This window comes from Anticarsia gemmatalis, chromosome 14 (genome assembly GCF_050436995.1).
Source record: "Anticarsia gemmatalis isolate Benzon Research Colony breed Stoneville strain chromosome 14, ilAntGemm2 primary, whole genome shotgun sequence".
In the NCBI taxonomy this organism is placed as follows: domain Eukaryota; kingdom Metazoa; phylum Arthropoda; class Insecta; order Lepidoptera; family Erebidae; genus Anticarsia; species Anticarsia gemmatalis.
Window position 1 is genome coordinate 11,604,001 of NC_134758.1, and position 22,297 is coordinate 11,626,297.

General features: G+C 34.4%; 1 protein-coding gene across 2 annotated transcripts in view; it reads right to left on the minus strand.

The window, feature by feature from the left end:
* Positions 1 to 22,297, minus strand: part of LOC142978472 (protein trapped in endoderm-1-like) — a 48,065-nt gene that overhangs the window by 22,441 nt on the left and 3,327 nt on the right. For both annotated transcript variants that reach the window (XM_076122938.1, XM_076122939.1), the window contains exon 2: positions 2,744 to 3,010. In XM_076122938.1, the coding sequence (XP_075979053.1) occupies positions 2,744 to 2,873 (130 nt within the window). In that variant the 5' untranslated portion in view covers positions 2,874 to 3,010. The remainder of the gene's footprint in view (positions 1 to 2,743; positions 3,011 to 22,297) is intronic.

Below are 22,297 nucleotides of genomic sequence, written 5' to 3' on the forward strand. Positions count from 1 at the left end.
AAATCATGTTATTTGATTCAGCCAAAGGAAGGACTTTTTTGTTTGTTCAGCTAAAAGTTACCCGAGCACTGTTTTTTTCGAAAATATGTAGTTTTTATCGTATACATAATAACGATGATTTTATCCTTTGATCCAATAAAATATTCAACATTTTCCTTTTCAGACCTTTTGTTTATGTGTTCAAAATTGGGCGCCCAAATTAATGTCAAGTTTTATTAACCTTCATAAAACATAGACAATAACGAAAGAGTATTTTATTGCTCTCTATTAACGTCTATGGTATACCTACACAGGGGTGTGATACTATATTCGTGAATATCCCCTTGCGCGGTTAATTGCTTGCGCTAATAGTTTATGTAATAAATTGTCCCTATATAAATATAATAAACATTTGTTTGTTTGTTAGTTTAACCAATGTTTGTAAATAAAACTGATATTGGTACAAGGTAACGGAAAGGTTTGCAAATTAAGAGCTTTAATGTATTAAATATTTACTTTTTAATTAAATGCGTCTCTACCAAGATTATGTAAGCATAATATCTATTTTTATTTAAGTTCAGGGGCACTTTTAATTAAAAGACAAATATAAACAAGCTACCTATTTATTTACTTACTCTATTTACCTACGTTAATGAGTGATTACATCGATTTTTTATGAACATACCTGTATGATGGCATAACACTACACGTTAAAAAATCTTCAGAATTACTTAAAAAAACATTAAGGGGGATTTTATCAATAGATCGAGTAAATTAAAGGTATAAAGGTCTTTTAAGCAGCAAATCAGTACAATACGAGTATTTGACATAACTCCGTAAAAGACTAGCTTTCAAAAACAAAACAGAGTTTTAGTCGGTAAATGACTTGAATCTGCAGTCTTCATAAAATAATTAATTTGTTTTATCGTCATCAAAATCTCAAACCGCTATCATATTACTAACACATGTTGTGGTACATCTTAATTATTTGTCAAACATAACTCAGAAAGCTTAGTTTAATTTCGTTAATGAATTCCAGTGGGCACTCGATGGTGCATGGCTGACTTAGTCACGTCTCAAAGGGCCATTCATGACAGATCAGTTTTATTACTGTTTTATGTCATGTGAGAAATAAAAGCAGTGGAAGGGAATGGAGTCATGGGTTTAACTTTTAAGCTATGGGGTTACAGAATACTTTATTTTTTATTTTTTACCGACTTTAAATAGGAGTTGGTTTGAATAAATGTATTTGTTTTTGATATAATAATATGTTTATCGTTTTCTTCGCTCTCTGTGGACAGATTTTCATAATTCTCTATTTTATACTTCTCTTTTACTAAAAGTGCATTAGTTTACATCAAAATTCCGGTAAGACTTTGCAGTTAAATGCATTTTGCAAACATGACCAATTATTCTTTGATATAAGGCTTAATCCTTTTTTCGTGTTCTATAATAGAAAACGGATGACTTAAATTGACTCGAGTTTGTGTTTGGGCTGCACCTTTATTTTACAGGTGATACTTTTAAAGATAAAATGTCTTTTTTATTTGTATACGTAACTCTAACTCTAAGTAAAAATAAAAATGCGTCAATAAAGAGGTGTGTCAACACTAGAACGAATGAAAGCATGAAGTTACGTCCAGAAATCAAAGGTACCGTGAAACTAGTTCACGCTTGACGATAGATCACGGCAGCAAGATGTCGACACAAGATTATTTCATAAAACGACCAGAAAATCATAGTGACACTATTGCACAAACTACCTCTTTTTAGGCTATCATAAAATATAGAGCAATAAAAAATATACTGTCGCCATTAATCGTAAAAATGTCAGTAGCTACTAAAAATTACACGTTTCTTCAAGTAGAGCATAATTATTTTTTTGATGTTGAAACATTCTAAAAATACGCCATGTCCGCATAGAGTGCGTTGTACATCCACATCGGGATCTATATTTAAAAATTAATAATTCAAATATCGAGCAGCTAGTGATGTGCATGTTTGTTTACGCAGCTGGCGTCCGAGAGCGGGACGTTCTCGCGTACGTATCGACTCGTGTAACAAACCGTTTGATGTCCGATTACGAGCGGCACTTAACGTTTTATGTTGCGTTCGTGTTAAGTGACCGATTATTGAACGCTTTCTAGTGATAGTGAGTACATCAAGCGGCAAACAAACGTGTACTTAAAAATGTAACCGTGTAAACAAATCTAATCTTTAATCCCTAGAATTTTAAGTCGAAATTCAAAACGAAACTTTACTCTTTGTCTGTGATCTTCTTGTTTGAATTTCAAGCTCTAATTTTACGGACGGAAATTAAGCAACGTTCTATGTTTACCTTTCTTTTATGTAAATGCTAACATGAGAGCAACATCTTTATACATAACACGTATGTTTAAAATATAAAAAGATCCACTTGTGAAGTAACAAGTCGCACAATCACTTTTACGAAACAAATGCATTTTTGTTTTTCACACTCGGTTTCATTGAAATATTTTAAAATATTTATCATAATTATTTATGTATCTCGGAAAACGATCAATACAATCAAATGTTTAGAAAACATGTTGATGAAATATCAGTGATACAGAAGTTTGAAATGTAGTTTATTAGGATATGACAGGGTGTTTGTACAGTGCGACGACGTTGTAAACAAACAGTGTATCAACGCTTTCCTCGAATAGTTGCACTCGCTTGCAGCTCCTTCACTCATAAATCGATACTGTAAACAACATTCCATAAACAATCACTATGAATGACTTACCAACGACTCCGACGACACTAAAGATAATAGCACACGCTGCAGCCAGCACTGTAGCCTCCTTGGGGTAAAAAGTACCATTTTGGTTCAGTTCCATATTAGAAATGTTCTCAAACGTATCAAACGATTCCATTTTGTTATGCACAACACTAGCACTTCACAGAATTACAAATTTTAATTTCGAATTTATTTTTGACATCTTTTTAATTCAGAGACAGTCATTTGTCAAATATTTCTCGCGGCCATTTTGTTTTCGTCGACACTTTGAATCTGTAACAAAAGAAAGGTATATAATAATAATATATACTTTTGTGTTTTATTAATTTGGGCACGTGGTGTTGGTCATATTACAAAAATAAGGTTCATATTACTAAAACATGCTGCCTATGTTTATACATTCGAACCTTTTTAAGATAATGTCAAGGAAATCAACGTTATTTAGATAATGTAGATTGGTTCTGTACTTTTTTGGGTAAATCCTGTAATAACAGGTACCTACCTACTTAATACCGAAATAATTATATTGTTGTGTCTTTTATTATATTTTTACAATTGACTAAAGACTCGTACAAAGCGTTTTATACATTGTGTTAATATCATAGTATTGAATTCAGTTCAATATAACTGTTATAATTATGACCTGTGCTTATAATTTAAACATAGTATAATAATCAATTTTAATTCCCACGTTTATAAAGCAAAAGTTTGTACGAAGACAGGTCAAAGTAGGTGTTCTTCAAGGTAAAAATCTGGGACCCAAATTGTTACAATATGGAGTACGTGTTACTTATTTCTACGAATGAAATGAAATATTATAAAACGCGGAAGCTGTAAAGAATTAAGTTTATTTGTACTAGTTGCATGAGTATTCATCATAACGGAAGCCTTTCATTGAGTAAACTTCGTTCAAGACGCTCATTTCACATCTCCCACAGATTTTATCGACCTCATTACGAATTATTTATTGTGTTGCTAATAATTCAGTGTGGGAGGTCCGATATGATGCCATATTGAAATATACGCAAAAACTTTATGATCTGTAATATAAACAATGACAACACTCATAACAATAATAATTTAAAATAGACTTTAGTATGACTATTGTTTTATTAAAATCTTTTTACTCATAGATGTTTAAGCATACACGCAGAAAGATATTGGAGAGCGTTTTTTGTAATCTTATATTTTCCTAATTCATTTTCCGCAACGATACTTACAAGAAAAGTGTCCTATGTAAACGTCTACTAGGCTGACCTTATTCCGGATGGGTTTTCGTTATTTTGGATCTCTTCGACAACTGGTTTTAACAACTCTCAGATATAGTTCTGTCACGATAATATATTTGTATCAGAAAAATGTCGGAAATGGACATGAAACATGAATTCTCGTATAAAATATCAGCCGGAAGGACAGCCAAGGTGAAAGGATTAAACGCTAATCAGTTAACTTCAACAAAAACAATCACGAACATATAGCAAAACATAGTCATGCACTTTTCAATCATTCCATACATCCATACATTATCGTGGCAAGTCACGCGGCAATAAGAGGACAGTCACTTGGATTTACATGACGTTATTATTGTATGGACATTTTGTATGTATGTATGTAATGTATGGAAAGCATGAGACGCGCGCTTCTATGACACGGTTATTAACACATGAATGCAGTTCCGTTAGTTGTGGTTCACTGAAATACATGTATCCACTTTTCTTAGACAGTTTTAATTAGTTTACCTACTTCCAACTTATACCTAGTTCTTATTCTGATTGACATTTAGACTATTGAAAGTGGTCTGTCGTTACTCTGTTAGTTAAATATTTTAAATAAATAAAAACAAATATTATAGGAAATCTCACACACGGTCAGTTGATTCCAAACTAAGTAGAGCTTGTACTATGGTAACTAAATAACTGATAAACATACTTCTAAATACGTACTAACGTAATGTACATAGATAAATTGACAAATGAGCACAGAAAATTCAGGATTTGTATGTTTTAATTGCTGTAATCTAGATCACAAAGCAACAAATATTTAAAGACTTATATTTTCACACATTTTATTTTACCCTATTTCGGCTTTTCATCTATTTAGTGAAGGTTATTCTACGAGGCCAGTTTGTCAAAACTTTTACTAACTATAATGTATAGTTTGGTAAAGTGCATCGTTTCATCAAAATATAATCAATAACGTCCCCTAGCAAACATTGGGCGATTTAATAGTGTTTCCTATTAACGGTCAAGGGATGAAGGGATGAAGGGAGAGAATGTCACGCGATCACACTGTACTAGTAAAATAACTATTAAACTAACCGTTATTATTTTATTTCATAATACGTTGACAGTTAAATATAGAGGTGTCGGATATTAAAAGATTATAAACAATTGTGGTAAACCAGATCAAAAAGTGGATATAGTTTTTGATACTTTGGCCATTTTATTATCTCCCAAAAAACGGTATTTTTAATGGTGCATTATTGGACGAAGCAACAAAACAGATCTCTGGTTCAACAACATTTTAAACAAATCATAACAAAACTACAGACCCTAATAACTAGATCAACGTAAATATCTACGCCATAATTCCCGTTACATTTTTTTCTACGCAGGATTTCCAACGAGGCACAGGTACGTAATCTTACAGCCAGTCTATCGCTTCAAGGACTCTTTTGTTTACTGCCAGTAGCCGTCCCTGTACACATCAGTGTTGAATACAAACAGCTGCTAATACATGCAATAATAAGCGGTGCCCTCTTAAGTGGCGGGAGGCACGACTCGATCACTTCTCATCCTTATTAAGATGTCCCGAGAATATATGAGCACGTTCATTTAGAATATCGACGACTAATGATACAGCTGCTCAAGTATGGTGTCTTGTGATTAAAAGAACAATTGGGAATCCCGAAATCATTGAGTCAGTGAGTGTCCTTGGGTTTTCCTGTTCAATGAGTTTGGCAAATAATTAGTTATCATTGGACAACTCACATGCGGTCATTTGATTCCAAACTAAGTAGAGCTTGTACTCCCTATCATATAGATACAGAGTACTACTATGTTAACGAAATAACTGATAAATATACTATATGTTTCAAAGTACATACTTGTATACATAGATTAACTGACAACCAGGCTCAGCACAAATGCTTTTGTTCATCATACAAATGTTTGTCACGGGTGGGACTCGAACCCACTACACGCGGCGCTACGGTTATTGTGGTGAGATGACCACGTTAACCACTGCGTCAAATATGTAGTAATAGAATGTGTTTTAAGGGGCGGGAGGATGACTAAAGAACTTTATAACCAGACATGCTTTCTGGCTGACGTAGTGACTCGGAATTGCCAAAGTGTTCCGGGAAACTATTCACCGCCATTCATACGCGATCGTTATTTCACGTACAATACAAAACAATATTTATATTTCGCATATTACAAATATTTAGTCTCGTTTTTTATTCGAATACTTCAATTTTCTTCAATGAAATGCTCGAAATCAAAACTGTTTTAAATCACAGCTGAAGACCGTCGTTTCTTTAAAACCTTGCAATTCTTTTTGTAGTTTTATTCACAATTTTTGTTTGGCATCTTTTATTAAACAGAGGAAATTTCTCAATGAAAAGAAACATTGTGTGAGACAACTGAGAGCGGCTAGAACAGATCCGGCTGGCTAATGATCATGTTCTTATTTTAGTCTGCACACAAAATATCGCAACCATTTACGCGCGTCGGCGCCGCCAACTTGTGGGAAAGTATTTGAATATCATGACGAGAATACCTACGCTATAATTTCAAGTGTTATTGGCTGAAACTGCTGCACTAAATGGAAACTGTAAGAGGCATAATGCCGTAATGTCTTTTTTCGATATGTTTATTGTTTCCTTTGAACTATGTTTTTTTGTTACTTTTTCTTTTAAAACAATGGCGCCAATCTTGTCCGCCATTTTGAAAATTTTATAGCGTCTCTAATTAAATTAAACTATTTATTGTTTTAACCTCTGATTTACCATATCACGACTATTATTATGAAATACGAGGTAATTATTAGTTGCAGACGTGTCATAAAATAGTACATTTTCGCTTCAAATATGGCGTCGACAAGTGATTATATTTTATGATCTTGATTTTGCAACATGTAACTCATTAAATAGCTGTAAGTTATATGATTAAGTGCATTTTTGTTCAAGAACTGTGGACAATTAGTTAGTAAGATTGACGTTGCATGTTTGGTAGGATGAGTGAAGCTATGGTATGTAGGTGTGTGCCAGTTGTACGGCGTTCGCGGATAAAGAGTATAACTGTTGTAAACTATTGTGTCAAACGCTCTAATAAATATCAGCATCAATCAGTCTAGATGTACTTACTGACAGGTAATTCATCGTTTTTATTAAAGCGTTCAGTAGCACGATTCTGTACAGTCGGTACTGTCGAGTATGACATAAAAATGTACTGCAAAAATAGTTTCTACGACGCTCGCTAGAGGCGCTGAACCGATTGTCATACAAATTTGACGATAGCTAGCCGGTAGTCGATAGTAGTAAGGAATCGAGCTACACGTACGGTTGCAATCAGAAATCACGAAACGATGTGAGTTTTACAGGTACAGAGTCTATAAACAAGTAAAATGTTTATGATGTTATGATTAAAGATGATCTACAAAATATGTTTCGATCTCCAAAATATGTATTACAAAATTCGTGTTACTTTAAAAGATGATCTTTTTATCACTAGTGACTTGCGGCAATGTCCCACTGTCATAAACACATAACCGCTTATAATAACAGTTGAGTGCACTATTAAGTGCACGGTACAGTAAAAGCAACTATAATAATATGCTTACACACAACATTCATTTATATAAGTGTCTTCGATAATAATTATACTAAGTTCTTTATTGCCTCTACTTCTTAAGTAAGGTCCAGTTTCATCTCTTATTTTTGAGGCGCCCATAGCCAGTTGTGCTCACCGGTCGGTAAACGATCTGTGGGTTAAGCAACCGTTGGCGCGGTCATTCCATAGATGGGTGACCGCATAGTGATATTTGAACTGGGCGTCTCAGTGCTTCGGAGGGCACGTAAAAAGTCGGTCCCGGCTGTTATCTACTAAGGTAACAGTCGTTAAGCCATGTCAAAGTCCTTCGGGCGGCTTGAACAACTTTGACACTAGGTTGACCACTGACCATACGATAAGAAGAAGATCTCTTATGTAAGTATCAGATAGTCTATCAAATGGATATCTAACAGTTGTTCTCTTACTAACAGTATAGTGTATAGGTACTAACAGTAACTAACAGTATACCGGATAAAGTACAATCGCTGTAACTTTATCCAGAAGATAGGTACTAACTGCCGTACTAAGAATTATTGCTGTGTCGCAGGTACTTTCTCAAATATACGGACACAAAGTACAACCCAATTCACAAATATTAGTTACTTGTAGATATCGAACCCACAACCTCCGATTCAGTGGCAGTGGCGTAACGATCACCTTAACCACTGCGCCTCGGAGCCGTCAACTTACTGGTAAATTGTGAGACTGGCCCATAACCATAACCCATACGAAGTATTCTATGACATTATGGAATTAATTTGAAACTTAGGTATAGTCTTGTATTGTTTACTTCAAAGGCTCCATCATATCTATCGACTAGCTGACCCGCGCAACTTGCGTCGCATAAGAGAGAATGGGTCAAAATTTTCCGTTTTTGCTACATTTTTTACTGGTACGCTGCTCCTATTGATCGTAGCGTAATGATATAGGTATACCCTATATATAGCCTTCCTCGATAAATGGGCTATCTAACACTGAAATAATTTTTCAAATCGGACCAGTAGTTACTGATATTAGCGCGTTCAAAGAAGCAAACAAACAAACTCTTCAGCTTTATAATATTAGTATAGATTTTCTCAAATAATAAAGTATCTCTTCAAAACACAATAACAAGATAAAAAATATCTTCATAACAGTTGCCAATCCAATTTCATCAAGTGGTTTGCACACTTTACTAATTTAGTGGAACCAATCGATACGTCCCGTCACTACTCTGAACGTTCGCCAAAACGATGACATCACTAATTTGATAAAAGTCGATTGTTTGACGAGTTAATTAGTTATCTGGCTGGCTGACGGGCCGGTGGCGTTTGCCTCCAAATTCTAGGATTATGCTGATAAAAAAATATAGCGGATCATAGATGAGTTTTGGTACTTTTGATAAAATAATTTGGTACAATCAGAAAGGGTAACTTTCATTTCTGGAAAAAAATAATTCCCGTAACAAAAATTTGGAAGTATGTCAGTATGTAACTAACATCGGGGAAAATTATGACTCTCTTATGTGACGCAAGCGAAGTTGCGCGGGTCAGCTATATAATGATTTGATAAAAATAGGTACATTTTAATTTTAAGTAAACTAGTCCGTACAGGTTGCTAGTGGGATTGTCATAGTTTTAAGTAGAACTTTGTAATATTGGACTTTTACATATTTTTTATATTGAAACATGGAGTAATATACTTTGTACCTACTACAATAACTAAGTACCCATACAATACACTTACTGTCACTTACACAGATTTCTATAGAAATGAATATATTTAATCATAAGTGTGATTTCATGCTCTTTCAGCAAACAAGTGCATACCTATCTAGTTCCTACCGTAATCAATAAGAAAACTATTGGTCTACATAAATATTAGTTCAACAAGTAACTACAGATAAGCAGACATATTTGCCGTGAACACACTGGCAGTAAAACAATCACAGATTGCAATATCAATATACAAACAATTATTATGATTTATATTCATAAAAGGTTTGCATTTTGCATAATAAACCAGTCTAAAGTTATCAAATGGGGCAAGGTTTGCTTGTACATATTCCATTAACACTTATTTGACTCCATCGACTGACTAAAATCAAAGCAGCTGTGCCTTAGAAAAAGGTACATTAAACCTTACGATCACATTTAACAAATAAAATGTATAATACCACAGAACACCACAAAACAACACTTACCTACAAATCAGATTGTAAGAAACGAAATACCTACCTATTATAACACTCGTACGCAAAAGGTTTGCCGATTAAACGCTTTCCCCTCTACCCTTCCCCACCCCATTTTCACCTATCTTGTATCGCGAAACTACAGTGACGTCACAATATCATCGGCAAACTACCATTGCACATAATACCTATCCATCTCTTTGACGCGTCAGTAAGTGCGTCATCAATAAAATTTCTTATTTAGTATGACCAATAAGTACTTTATAATAAAATAACATTACTAATTTATAATGTTTCGAGTATTTTGCGTTAAATAGTTTTTATATGAATAAGTTTCCAGTAATCAGGGGTTTAGGAAATATCTATGATTTGCGAAAACACTTGACTTGTAAATTTATCTCTAACCCGCACTTGACTAACGTGGTGGAGGGCCTAGACTCTCCCTGGTTCGGGAGGAGACCCTCTCGCCTAGCAGTGGGACAGTCATTGGTTGAAAAAAAGTTGTAAAATTATCAGCCTGAAACAAAATCATATGACTCACTAGTTCTTTTGACGGCCGATTTCTTAGTTTGCGTTCTTTATATAGTATCAAATGAGGAAGGAAAATAATTTTGACCATATTAGCGGTACCCTCTCGTTTGTCGCCTAATTATGAATAACAATTTAGGTAAAAATAATTCTTGCTTTAGTGAATGTTTACAGTCACGTAGATCGTAGTCGCTTACCACAGGATGTATACTTAGGTATTTAGTTATTTAACCAATGTTCGTCATATTGTAACTCTTCATTTCATTTTAGACAGAAATTCTGTCTTGAAAGTCTGTCTGTAAAGTGGGATAATAAAATAGAGAGACTCTTCCATATCATGATAATAGTTCCTCAGTTTTTGACGATAACTCTAAACTCATCTCCAAAAGATAATTTTAAAGGAACTAATGCGAGGTATGAATAATGTAATCAATGCCTATTATATACTCGAACGCCTGTTATATATATTCTAAGGTGTAGGCAGAGGTGTATTGTCTCACCGTTTGCTACGTTAGTCCCATGTAATGAAGCGCAAGTTCATTGCCGCTAAACTTATCGACAAATAACGTATGTAATCTCTTTATTAACTTATTACTTGCGTCAAAAACTCGACCTCAATAATTCACTGTATCTAGGAAGCCAATTCAATAGGCAATTCCCTAAGTAAATGTCTTTGTTTGTGTACGGCCGTGTAAATCAGGCAAGTGCTGCGTAAACGATCGTTTCTGTGTTTGCGGCTGGACAAGGAGGGCGAATTACGACGAGTTATAGCCAGCCTTCGTGCTGTGTGTATACTATGATTTACGGCGACCGTCATTAGTTCGTTGGTCTATTAGACTAGTGGCTTAGATATGGCTACAACAGTAGTGAAGGTGTCAGCCGGATAAAAAGAACAATTATTTGTGGATCGCACAAATAATTGTTCCGAGTGAGAATCGAACCCACGAGTCACGATCTCCCGACGCAATGGTAGCGGCGCGGCGTGGGGACCTAAACCACTGAGCCACGGAGGCAGTCCAATCATCAGTAGCACCAGCAGGTATCCATCAGCGCCCCTAGCGTATTTTTATATAAATTACAATACTTAAACCTATTTATTAAATCGCAGTGATACCCAAGCGGTCTAAGCTTGCACCTCCCAGGCAAGGAGTTGATGGTTCCAATGACTTTTCGTAATTAAATGTGTATAAGAAATCGTGGTGAAACCTTGCCTAAAAAAACTTTAAATCATTTATAGGACATACAACGTCGCCAACCCGCATTTAGCAGCGAAGTGGACTCAAGACGGTTTAAGACCTAAGCCCTTTGTTACTCCGGAAGACCCTAACCTTGCAGTGGGACATGAACGGTTTAATTTTATTTAATTTTATTATAGTGCTTTTGAAGAAAATCATCTTTAAGCTTGGCAAATCTGCCTGAAATTGATTATATTTTATTATCTGTACCTATATTAAATAGTATTAATATAGTATGTTTAAATGTATCTGTTCATGGCAATACTCGCGTGCAGTCCGATCTGTTTGTTCTCAAAATACACCACTTGTTGGGCACAAGCGTCCAGCTGTCTGCCTCTTTGCGTCACTGGCCAAGGAGTTACACAACCTGCGTACATGCCTCGCAATATTAACATTAATATATTAATTTCTAACTGATCTGGAGTTAAGACAGTTAAATCGTACAAGAGTTCTATCTTAATGTTCATGGGGAGAAAGTATTTATTGTCATCCTGAAGAAGAAAAAAAATATTTACTTACTTTTTTTTTCTTAACCCATTACTGTCCCACTGCAGGGCAAGGGTCTCCTCCCAAAGGGGGGAGGGGTTAGGCCTTGAGTAAACCTAACCTACATGATTTATTTAAATTAAATTTTGAAAAAAAGAGGAGATTCTCAATTCGTTTTTTTAGTTATTTTTTATTCTGCTCAACGGTTAGCTTTTTTAAAAAGTTCGTTTGGAAATAAAACAATTTAACATTACAGTTAACTGTTTAAACGGGAATGGAGGCAAAGGTGTTTGCCATTGTGCCAAGTAAATCTGACTGTTTGTATACGAGCGGTAATTTACTCCCTACGTTCGGCTCACTCGATGAAAACTGATAAACATTTGCTAATATTGTAATTTATTTACTAACACATATACATTTACGATTGTAAGATCTTTAGATTGCAATTAATATTAGTGTTCCCATTTAGGGTTCCGTTCCTAAAGGGTAAAATCGGAACCCTATTAGTAAGTCTCCGCTGTCTGTCACACAATAAACCGTAATAGCTAGGAAGCTGAAATTATCACAATTAATTATGTATTTCCGTTGCTGCTATAATAACAAATATAAAAAAAAAATGTAAAATATAAAGTATCCCCAATCCATACAATTAACGGTGTTTTTTCGTATTTTTTTGGAGTGTCCACCCGAGCGAGGTGTTAGGCCTTGAGTCCACCTTGCTGACTAAGTGCGGGTTGGAGACTCTACATGCCCTCAAGAAATGCGTTAATAAATCTTTAGGCATGCATCTTTTTTATGTTAGAGACTTTTATTTTTCAGGATAGATTTGTTTTGAGTACATAGATGCATTATATCACGCAGAGATGTATGACATACACCCATGTGTCTCAATTAAAAAATCAAGTCCCATTTATTAGGGGGCGAGCCTATAGCCATATACCGGAAACGTTACCGATCTTAGGGCTACTATAGTGAAAAAGTCTATATTAATATAAAAAAAAATACCAGACCAAAAGCACTTTGCTCGACCCGGGAATTGAACCCGAGAGTTCAAGATCGGCAGTCGGATACACTACCGACTAGTACCGACCACAGACTTAGTTGTTTTTTAATATAAAACTCCAAATGTGAGTCAGTGTTAAGACTTGTCTCAATGATTCATTGTCTCGTGTGAGTCAGGCCGTGGGTTTGATATTTGGAAAGTCTAGATTTTTTACAATTTATCATAATTGATGGCCTTATTCGGCTACCTAGTTTGAAACGTTATTAATAAAGAATAAGTGCTTGTCAAAATGTGGGTTATTTATAACGGAGATTTCAAAAATAACTTTAATGTCAGAGGACTTAAAAAAATTACCGACCTTAATTACGTTCTTATTATAATATGACGCCTTGTTTCCATGGAGGCAGGTAGTGACTAAAAACCATGTATCAATTGCGGGTTAGATCTCCACCAACAGAACTATACTACCTATCTTTTAAGCCTAAAAATTTGCCTGGTTTTGAACAAAGGGTTATGGACACTTACTTATGTCCAATAATACTATCCAACTTTTAAATCAAGACCTAATTGATACATATTCGGAAACGAATTTAACCTATAAAGCTAGCAATACATACCTACCTAATTTAAGGTCGTGAAATCGAATTTGAAAACACTAATACTGAAATTACAAACTTCCTAAACATTTCCTATCCCACATCCGGCTAGTCAACAAAATCTAGGAAATTGATACATACACATTGTTTGTAAATTACTTTTATCTATGAATAACGTTATAAGTAAATATTATTCAACGTTGATTCACTAGATAAGATTGCTACCTATCTTTTATTTGAAACATTCCAGGAAGATCGCGTTCCTGTTTTTTATTTGGCAACATTTTCCGCATTGGTTGCACTACGATAACTATTGTTTTTTTATGTTTGAGGAAAATTATTGAATTTTATTTCGATAATTATAATTATTTCTTGGTATTGTTTAATAATATAATTATATGCATGTCTGTTTAATACTTTATAATAAAAACCCATTAAAGTCCGACTGCTGGGCAAGGGTCCTCACAATTCTTCCGGAATAAGGAAGAGGTTATAAGCCACGAGTCCACCACTTTGACCAAGTGCGGATTGGGGACATTGCATTCCTTCAAGAACTGTTTTAAAGGGGGTAGAGGTAGGCCTAGACTCCACCTCATAGGCCAAGAGTGGGTTTGTGACTTTGTATACCTTCAGGAACTGTTGTAAAGTTAAGTTGCTGTTCTCAGACATCAAGATTGTATCACCATGATTTCCTTCACCGTTGGAACAAGTGTAACTTCGAAAAGTCATTAAGTAAGTTTGTTTATAATAATAATAATAAAAAACTTTATTTATATGAAACATTGATTGAAATTACATGTAAGTATAATTTGACATACGAATTCTAAGTACACATCTTCAATCAGGTGGGTGAAGTGCTGTTCTACTGACTAGGCTATAATGTAGTCTGTATTAAGGAGTAACAGTCCTAATCCCCTCTGCAGTGTTTACACAATGTAAATGCGAAAAGTCATTGGTGTGTTGCCTCGGGTACGAACCCGAGTGGTCTATGTAGCGCCTCCCACGCAAGTGGGACCATTCGGCTGTCACTGCTATTTTTGATTGGTATGTTTGAGGAAAATTATGATAATAATTAGTATTTCTTGGTGTTATTATATAATTATATGTTTGTTCTGTTAATACCTACTTCATACTTTTGTTTAATAAATGATTGTAGTTATTTTAGAAACTGGTACTACTGTTCAAAGTGCCCTAGTTTCCTTGAGAGATAATGTTTAATTTATTAGGTCTTTGTATACGAGATGTGCTCTTTTCTACGCTGCATCTTAAAATATACTTACTAATTACAAAATATTATACAAATATTTCAATCTATATTGCCATGCTAAATCTATAAATGCGAACGTCTGTATTTCTGTTACGCTTTTACGCCTAAGCCGCTGAACCAATTTTGATGAAATTTTACTTCACGATAGACGATAGAAAACCCGGAATAAGACAATGCTTTCAAAATCTACCCCTAAACCCCGGATTGAGTTTTGATAAATAATAACGGAACTAAGGAAAGACTTAACATAATGTTAGTCACATTATTATATTTATAATTACTCACACATTACGAAATATTACATCAATGTTATTGACTGCAGTTTGTATATAAAACAAGAGTAACTAAGAATTATACAATGATAAGGCATATTAAAGTAAACTACAGTTTGCAGTAGTGAGAAGAACGATATAGTGAAAGAATAATCAAGGAAGGAGAGAGCTTATAGATACTTTGACGATATAGGTAGATAGTTTGAAAGTACAAAGAAGGTGAAATTGTTGCAGAAGGTCTTAAAATATTTGAAGGTAACCAATAATTAGGAAAAAATGCATAGAACTGGAAATTTCTCCTACAGTTACCTATCTCTATATCTAACTAAAAGTTTCAATAAAGACGGGTAGACTCACACATTGTTGTTAGGTAACACATAATAATCTACTTAGAATACTATATCAACACACAAGATATGTTTCTACCCCAGGAAATCATTCTGCCATTCAAAATGGTCTATTTATAAAATACCGTAAGAAAATCAATCATTTTTAATTGCATCCATCGATTTAGATTCTAGAAGTAGAACTTTCTTGGCGGGTTTAGATCAGCAATTAATCTAACGAGACGGCCACTTCGTTCAGGGATGTAAACTAATAAATTAAATGGCAGTTGTTCTCGAGTTGTTCATCAGGTTGGTAATACGCAGCTGTCAAAATAGATTGGCGGGAAAATGTACTGACGAAAATGATTCACGAAAGAGTAAAGACATTGTTTTGTTTTAATTTAACGCGGTTCTTAATGTTTATGAACATTTTTTTTTAGTAATTTACGATCTAATGCAAAAAAGTGAATAGTTGTATAATGCTAGGATTTTCTTTTCATTTTTATTAGCTCATTCTAACACATTGTCACATTCCTACGATTCTTTTGATTTTATTAGCACGTTTGTTATGGCTCTAGTAAGGTAACAGTAATACTGTCATGGAAAAATAAGATATTCCTCACCAAGCAAATTCTAGCCTGTCCTCATGTGCCTTATAAAAAGACAAAATATCATTTGTTAAAAAACTTTGAGACCCACCATGAAGACGATAATTAAGCATTATCGTAACTGACTTTGACTGCACGTTTGGCGCAGTGGTTTAAGCGGTCACCTCGCCGCAACAACCGTAGCGCCGCGTGTGGTGGGTTCGAATCCTACCCGGGACAAATCTTTGTGTGATGAGCACGAGTATTTGTTATGAGCCTGGTTGTCAATTTATCTATATAAGTATATATTTAGAAGTATATAAGTATGTTTATCAGTTATTTGGTTACCATAGTACAAGCTCTGCTTAGTTTGGAATCAAATGACCGTGTGTGAGTTGTCCAATAATATTTATTTAACTTTTACATTGTTGTAGTTCGTTGCTTGACAACTTAGGCAAGTACCAAAACCGTCGATTTTCCGACTCCATGTGTTTCTGCGTACCGGTTATATTAGTATGTTGAGGGAAAACAATTACTTCTATAGTTAGAACGTACTGTTACTGGGGAAAGTTAATTTAGGGAAACGGTGGTAATTACAGTTGGCTGTATTTATTAATGAATTTGTTATTATGTATGTATGTAGATCTTGCCGTCATGTTCGGCTCTACATATAGTGCGTAAAATATGTAAATATCGTATCAAATTTCACCGTATTCATAAACATATAAGATAAAGTAAGCACTTTAATAACTAGTTTGAAAGGTCTTTAATGGTAACTTTTGTGAAGGGCTAACTTTCTCACTCCCAGATAATTTTCAGAGCGATGCGTGGAATCTGTCAAAATGGTTAAAATTAGACTCTTAATATAAAGTGCATCCTATAATAAAGTTTGACTATACTGCAATCTTTTAAATTGATATAGTTTTACCAGACTAACAAATAATTTAGTGAATCAGATTGCAGGAACATAAAAGAAAAGATACGAATAAAGCTTTAACTGTAGAAGTTCGAAAAGTAATCTATCAAAACGAATAATTCGATTCCCATATTTTAACACGAAACACACAAACCAACTAACACTTAAAAAAAAAAAAAATCAACCTAACAGCCATTAACAAAAAAAAAAACAAAAGTCCCATTATGCCTCCAACCTATTAGCTCTATGGTTGAACTAAAGAGTATGCACGTCACAATTATCACGTCAGCTAACCTAATTCGCACTATCAGTGTAGATATAGCGTGTTGTTGTTGTGGTGCAACAAACAAGTGGAGACGCCAGCTACACTAATTATAACGAACGGATAAGTGCCCTAGATATCTAGAATACACAGACACTGTGAGGAACAGAAGATTAAGTTTGTGAAGAACTTCAATATGTCTCAATTTTATATTGTTAGTTGCTTTCCGTACTTGCAAGTGCTTCCGTGACTTGTAGATGTGTTATCAGCATACTATTAATGGCTAAATAATTTCAATTAGTTTAGCAAATTAGTAATAAATACTTATACAAGGAAGCAATTTGTAGTTCCATAGATATTAATAACTTTTATGAAGCCGTGGCACTTGGCTGCAGAATTTCGTTTGTGAAAAAGTTTAAGATATTTATGACTCGAAAATTCTGTGTCAAGAATCTGGTAACTCTGTGTTTTTTTTTGGCTCGAGCATCCTAGAAAGATCCACTTTCCGCTAGTATGAAGTATTCGTGCTCAAACGAGTACGTGGTTATCATTAAACATAGCCAATATTTAGAAGCCCATGCTAATGTATACACCTTTACAATAACAATGTCCTGTCAAATGCATTTACTTTAGCATTATTCTTCTGTCTTATCTCCACAATACACTAACTATACAAGAATACTATCAACGTGAGCTATAGTTTATATCAATACAAAGCTTGGGTTCAGACGGTGACCTGACTCTTGCGTGGTGCCAATATAATGGAGCTGTCAATAAATAGCACCCTTTTATGTGACGATAAGATAGAGTATCCTTGACTAGATATCTTTATATCCATAATTTATTTATACTAAAGATGCGTAAGTATATTTAAATGTCTTATGACCGGTTTCTGTGTACATTGTGCGGTAGTATATCTTTTAAATAGCGTTTTTATATGAGTTTAAACGCTATTGAATGAATAAACTACTGCTTTATGTACTTCAGAAACTAAATGAAGAAATGTAGATGCGAAAGTATACTTTAATATCTTAATGCGATGAAAGTTACGTGCAATGAATGCCTAAGGAGTTATGCAACTTCTGCTATTATCGAACCAGATTTTATCAATTTCCATACATAATAGGATTATGTACAAAAAAAATTATAGAATGTAAACAAAGATACAGATTTATCATAGACTAAAAATCTATGATGGAAATTATACCTAATCTCTTAATCGTCCGAGACGATTACTAAAGGAAAGCGGTGAGCATGTTGGAATTTGCAACAATGTGGCAAGTGAGGTACCAGCCAAGAAAGGTGACTTGAAATTACTGTAAGTCACACCAATTTACTGAGGCTTACGTTTTTAATATTTTTCTAGAATACTCTCAGAATTTGTGAAATTACGGATGTAGTTAAGTGCAAGTTTTGAGCTGCTTTTACAAATAAATCATTTCAAAAGCTGCGGAAGCTATAATTTGCGCGAAACTGCGAAACGAACACTTCATCGTTAGTACATACAAACACATACAATTTGGCTAACACACCGGGAAGCTTAATATTAACATGTACCTGTAAACACTAGGGAACAGTTAAAACTGTCAATAATAATGTTAACATAGTAGTAATACATTCTAAGGAATAATTTGGCCACGCGGAAGCCCGCCATTAATTCGTACTTCAGAAATAGACTCGTAGCAATAAGCATTAAGCATGTTTTGTGTCGTTATTTAGTTAATGCTTATTTATTTTAACGTTGTTGCTAGGTAACTAACGTGAACTAACGTCTAACCATAAGGGGCTATACTTTTCCATCGACACATTAAGTACGAAATAATTTTAAAGGTTTTGACAAATGAATGTTTAGGGAATATATCAAAATGTCCCAATTATTCATCGCTTTTATGGAAGGTATAAAACATATTGACAAAAAACATACATACATATAAAGGTAGGTACATAAAATCACGCTTTTTCTCTTGTCTAGAAATAATAAGAAGAAAAATAAACAGTGACATTACAAAGCTCAACTCTCAATATTTACCGAGTGCCTCTGAGTTAAAGCTGATGTCATAGACACTACAAATCGAAACAGGTCACTGCAAATGGTGTTTGTATGCACCCTACATCTGGGATTTAATTAAAATAAATGTGCGAAGAAAATAAACATTTATTGCGTTATAGGATTACTGGAAAGTTGTTGTCGGAAAATTGGTTATAGATGGCGCTAATACAAGTCCGATGATAAACGTCAAAGGTTTATTGACCTTTATAATTTAGTTGATTTCAATCATAACCATTTTTCTACAAGCTCATAAAACGTCTTTGTTGCCAAATACCTAACACATTTTCCTAGTAATTAATGGTAACCCGAAGAAAATACTTAAGTATTTGTAGATTATGAATGAAAAGTGTTTCTGGCCCATTAAAAATGCATTTTCATTTCACCATAGAATGCTACTAATGAAGCCCATATCTTTGTATAAGTATTCAATCAATAAACGGAAGTGTGTTAATCCGTTTATTTCATAACAGCCTGTGAAGATCTTTATCTATGGTATTGTATGCTAATGTATGAAATATTAGAGAATTCAAATTAGTTGTCGACGGCGCCGCGCGGTCGTTCTATCGGATGTCCGAATATGCTTCAGCTATTTTACTTGCTATACTGATAATACAGAGCTACAAATATAATAATATTTTAATATGTAGAGCCAGTTTTCCTTTACCTACTGAATATGAAGGTAACTACTTCGAAGTGTGGAGAAGAATTTTGTTAGTTTGCTACTTTGTTAAACTCTGATATCCCGGCATTGGACTTCTTTCGGGATAAAAAAGAAGCTAGTTTAGTTCAGGCTGAGTTTAAAAACTTAAGCTATATTTTAATATCTATTTTGATGACACAATTACATAGTTTAGTTTAGTTGAAGTTTAGAAACTAAAAGTATATTTTAAAAACTGTTTATATGCAAGTTGTAAACCTTTTCTTTACCGTAAATAATGTATTTGGAACAATTTTGGGTATTGCAATAAAAACTAATTATAAAAATTACCAACAATGCATTTTACCTTGATCCCTGAACGTTCATTACCCGTATTTTCCCATATTTCTCCACAATTCGTATAAACAAACAAGCTTGAATCATTTCAGAGTGAATCTTCGTTTCTATTGGGTTAGTTCTGCGGTCGACTACGTCACACAAAAACATTGTTGTACCTATGTACTGGCGGGGTTCGTAAATTTTTGTGACTAAGGTATCTGGTAGGTATTTGATACGTCATTACCTACGTGTAGTGATGACAGATAGCGGTTTGTACTCACGCAGAAAATGCTAAATAGATTTTAGTGCTTTTACACCTTTTTAATTTGGAGTAACTCGTAAGACACTAAGAGGCCGTCAGTATATCACGGGCTTTTAGCGTCTTCGGGGGTAGAAACTAGCGAAGAATGAGTAAAAAAATCCGGAAGCGAAAATTGTAGTCTAAAATTACTTTTTATGCGAAAATTTTGTCTTAATTTACTACATAACAGTTTATGTCTTGCCTAAAGCCTGGGCAATTAATTACTTACTAATTTCTAATTATCGACTCCCTCCTTGCATTATTTTACAGTTAATCTTGATCAGTCAGATCAGACTCAAATATCATAAAAAGTAATACAATAAAAAAACCTACACCTATAAACTAAACTAACAACTACTTACTATGGCTAGGCAGGCCTACAAATGTGCCTAATATATTCGGTCATGTGAGGATATGCCAATAAATATCGCGTGACAGTTGGTCGGTATTCGTTCATTCAGGTGGATTGTGACCACGAGCATTTGAATAATGGATACTTTAGCATCCAAATTAGGTAACTGGATACAATCTAACTAGTTAAACGTAAGCCGTGGGAGGTAGACTCTTAATAAATTGTCTGTCTATTATTTTAGTTCGAGATCTAATATCAACTTTATGCGAAATCTTGTGAGGTGGATGGATAGGTCAATGTGTTTTAGATACTCGTTTATGTCAAAACTGCTTTACAGATTTGGATGAACGCTGGCACACGGATAGTTTATAACTCTTTTTTTAGAGACAACTCCCGCACTAAGAATTACTCTTGTGTCGCGGGGACATTAATAAACATACAAACAACGGATACAGAGTACAACCAGACCCGAAACAATTTGTGGATCGCACAAATAAATGTTACGTGTGGGAATCGAACCCAAGACCTCCCAACGCAATGGTAGCGGCGTGGCGACCTAAACCGCTGCGCCACAGAGGCAGTCACATACAGTAGGCAGGCAGATATTATCATTATAGAACCATAAAGTAGTTAATTCACCTAGTTTTTCATAGAGACAGTTGAAATATTCTATCAATTTACTCATCTTTTTTGCAAAGCACTATTCGTCCATTCCCAACAAGTTATCTTAACTGGTACTTAACCAGAACAGCCCCGGTTATTACGCCATTAGCTGATAATATAACATTCAATTATTCGCATAAATCTAGCGAAGTACCGGCACGACGGCTCGAGCCGCCCGATGACTTAACTTTGCATAATGCACACTATTACGTGGTCTCGTTTCAAGTCATGTGACGTCATTGCGCTAAGAGATTTGTGTATGTTACTTTGAAATAGCAGTGCCGTTTTTGATAATCACTTCGGTCTCAAAGGACGTAAAGATATGTTATTGACTAGCTAGACCCATTTTCATGGTGCTTATCTATCGGTTTTGTTTTTTCATTTAATGTTTCTAACAATCTAGTAGCTAATACGATATACATAGTTTCGATATATACCTATATTCTTTTCAAGAAACCACAATTTATTCACTGGCTCAATAATTAGCATAAAAAATATTAATTTTGCTCGTAAGTCGTCTTCGTAAATGTGGCTTCCATACACAAAAATAATGTACTTTTCGAACTGCTTTTGTCTTAATAATTTAATTCAAGTTTTTGTAAATACAATATGGAAGGTTGGCTATGTTCTAACAACTAACAAATAAATACTTACATAAAAAGAAAAAAGAATTGCTATGATAATTAGCGATTATTTCTATCTATATTTCTCGATGTCTATCATAGATAATTATAGGTT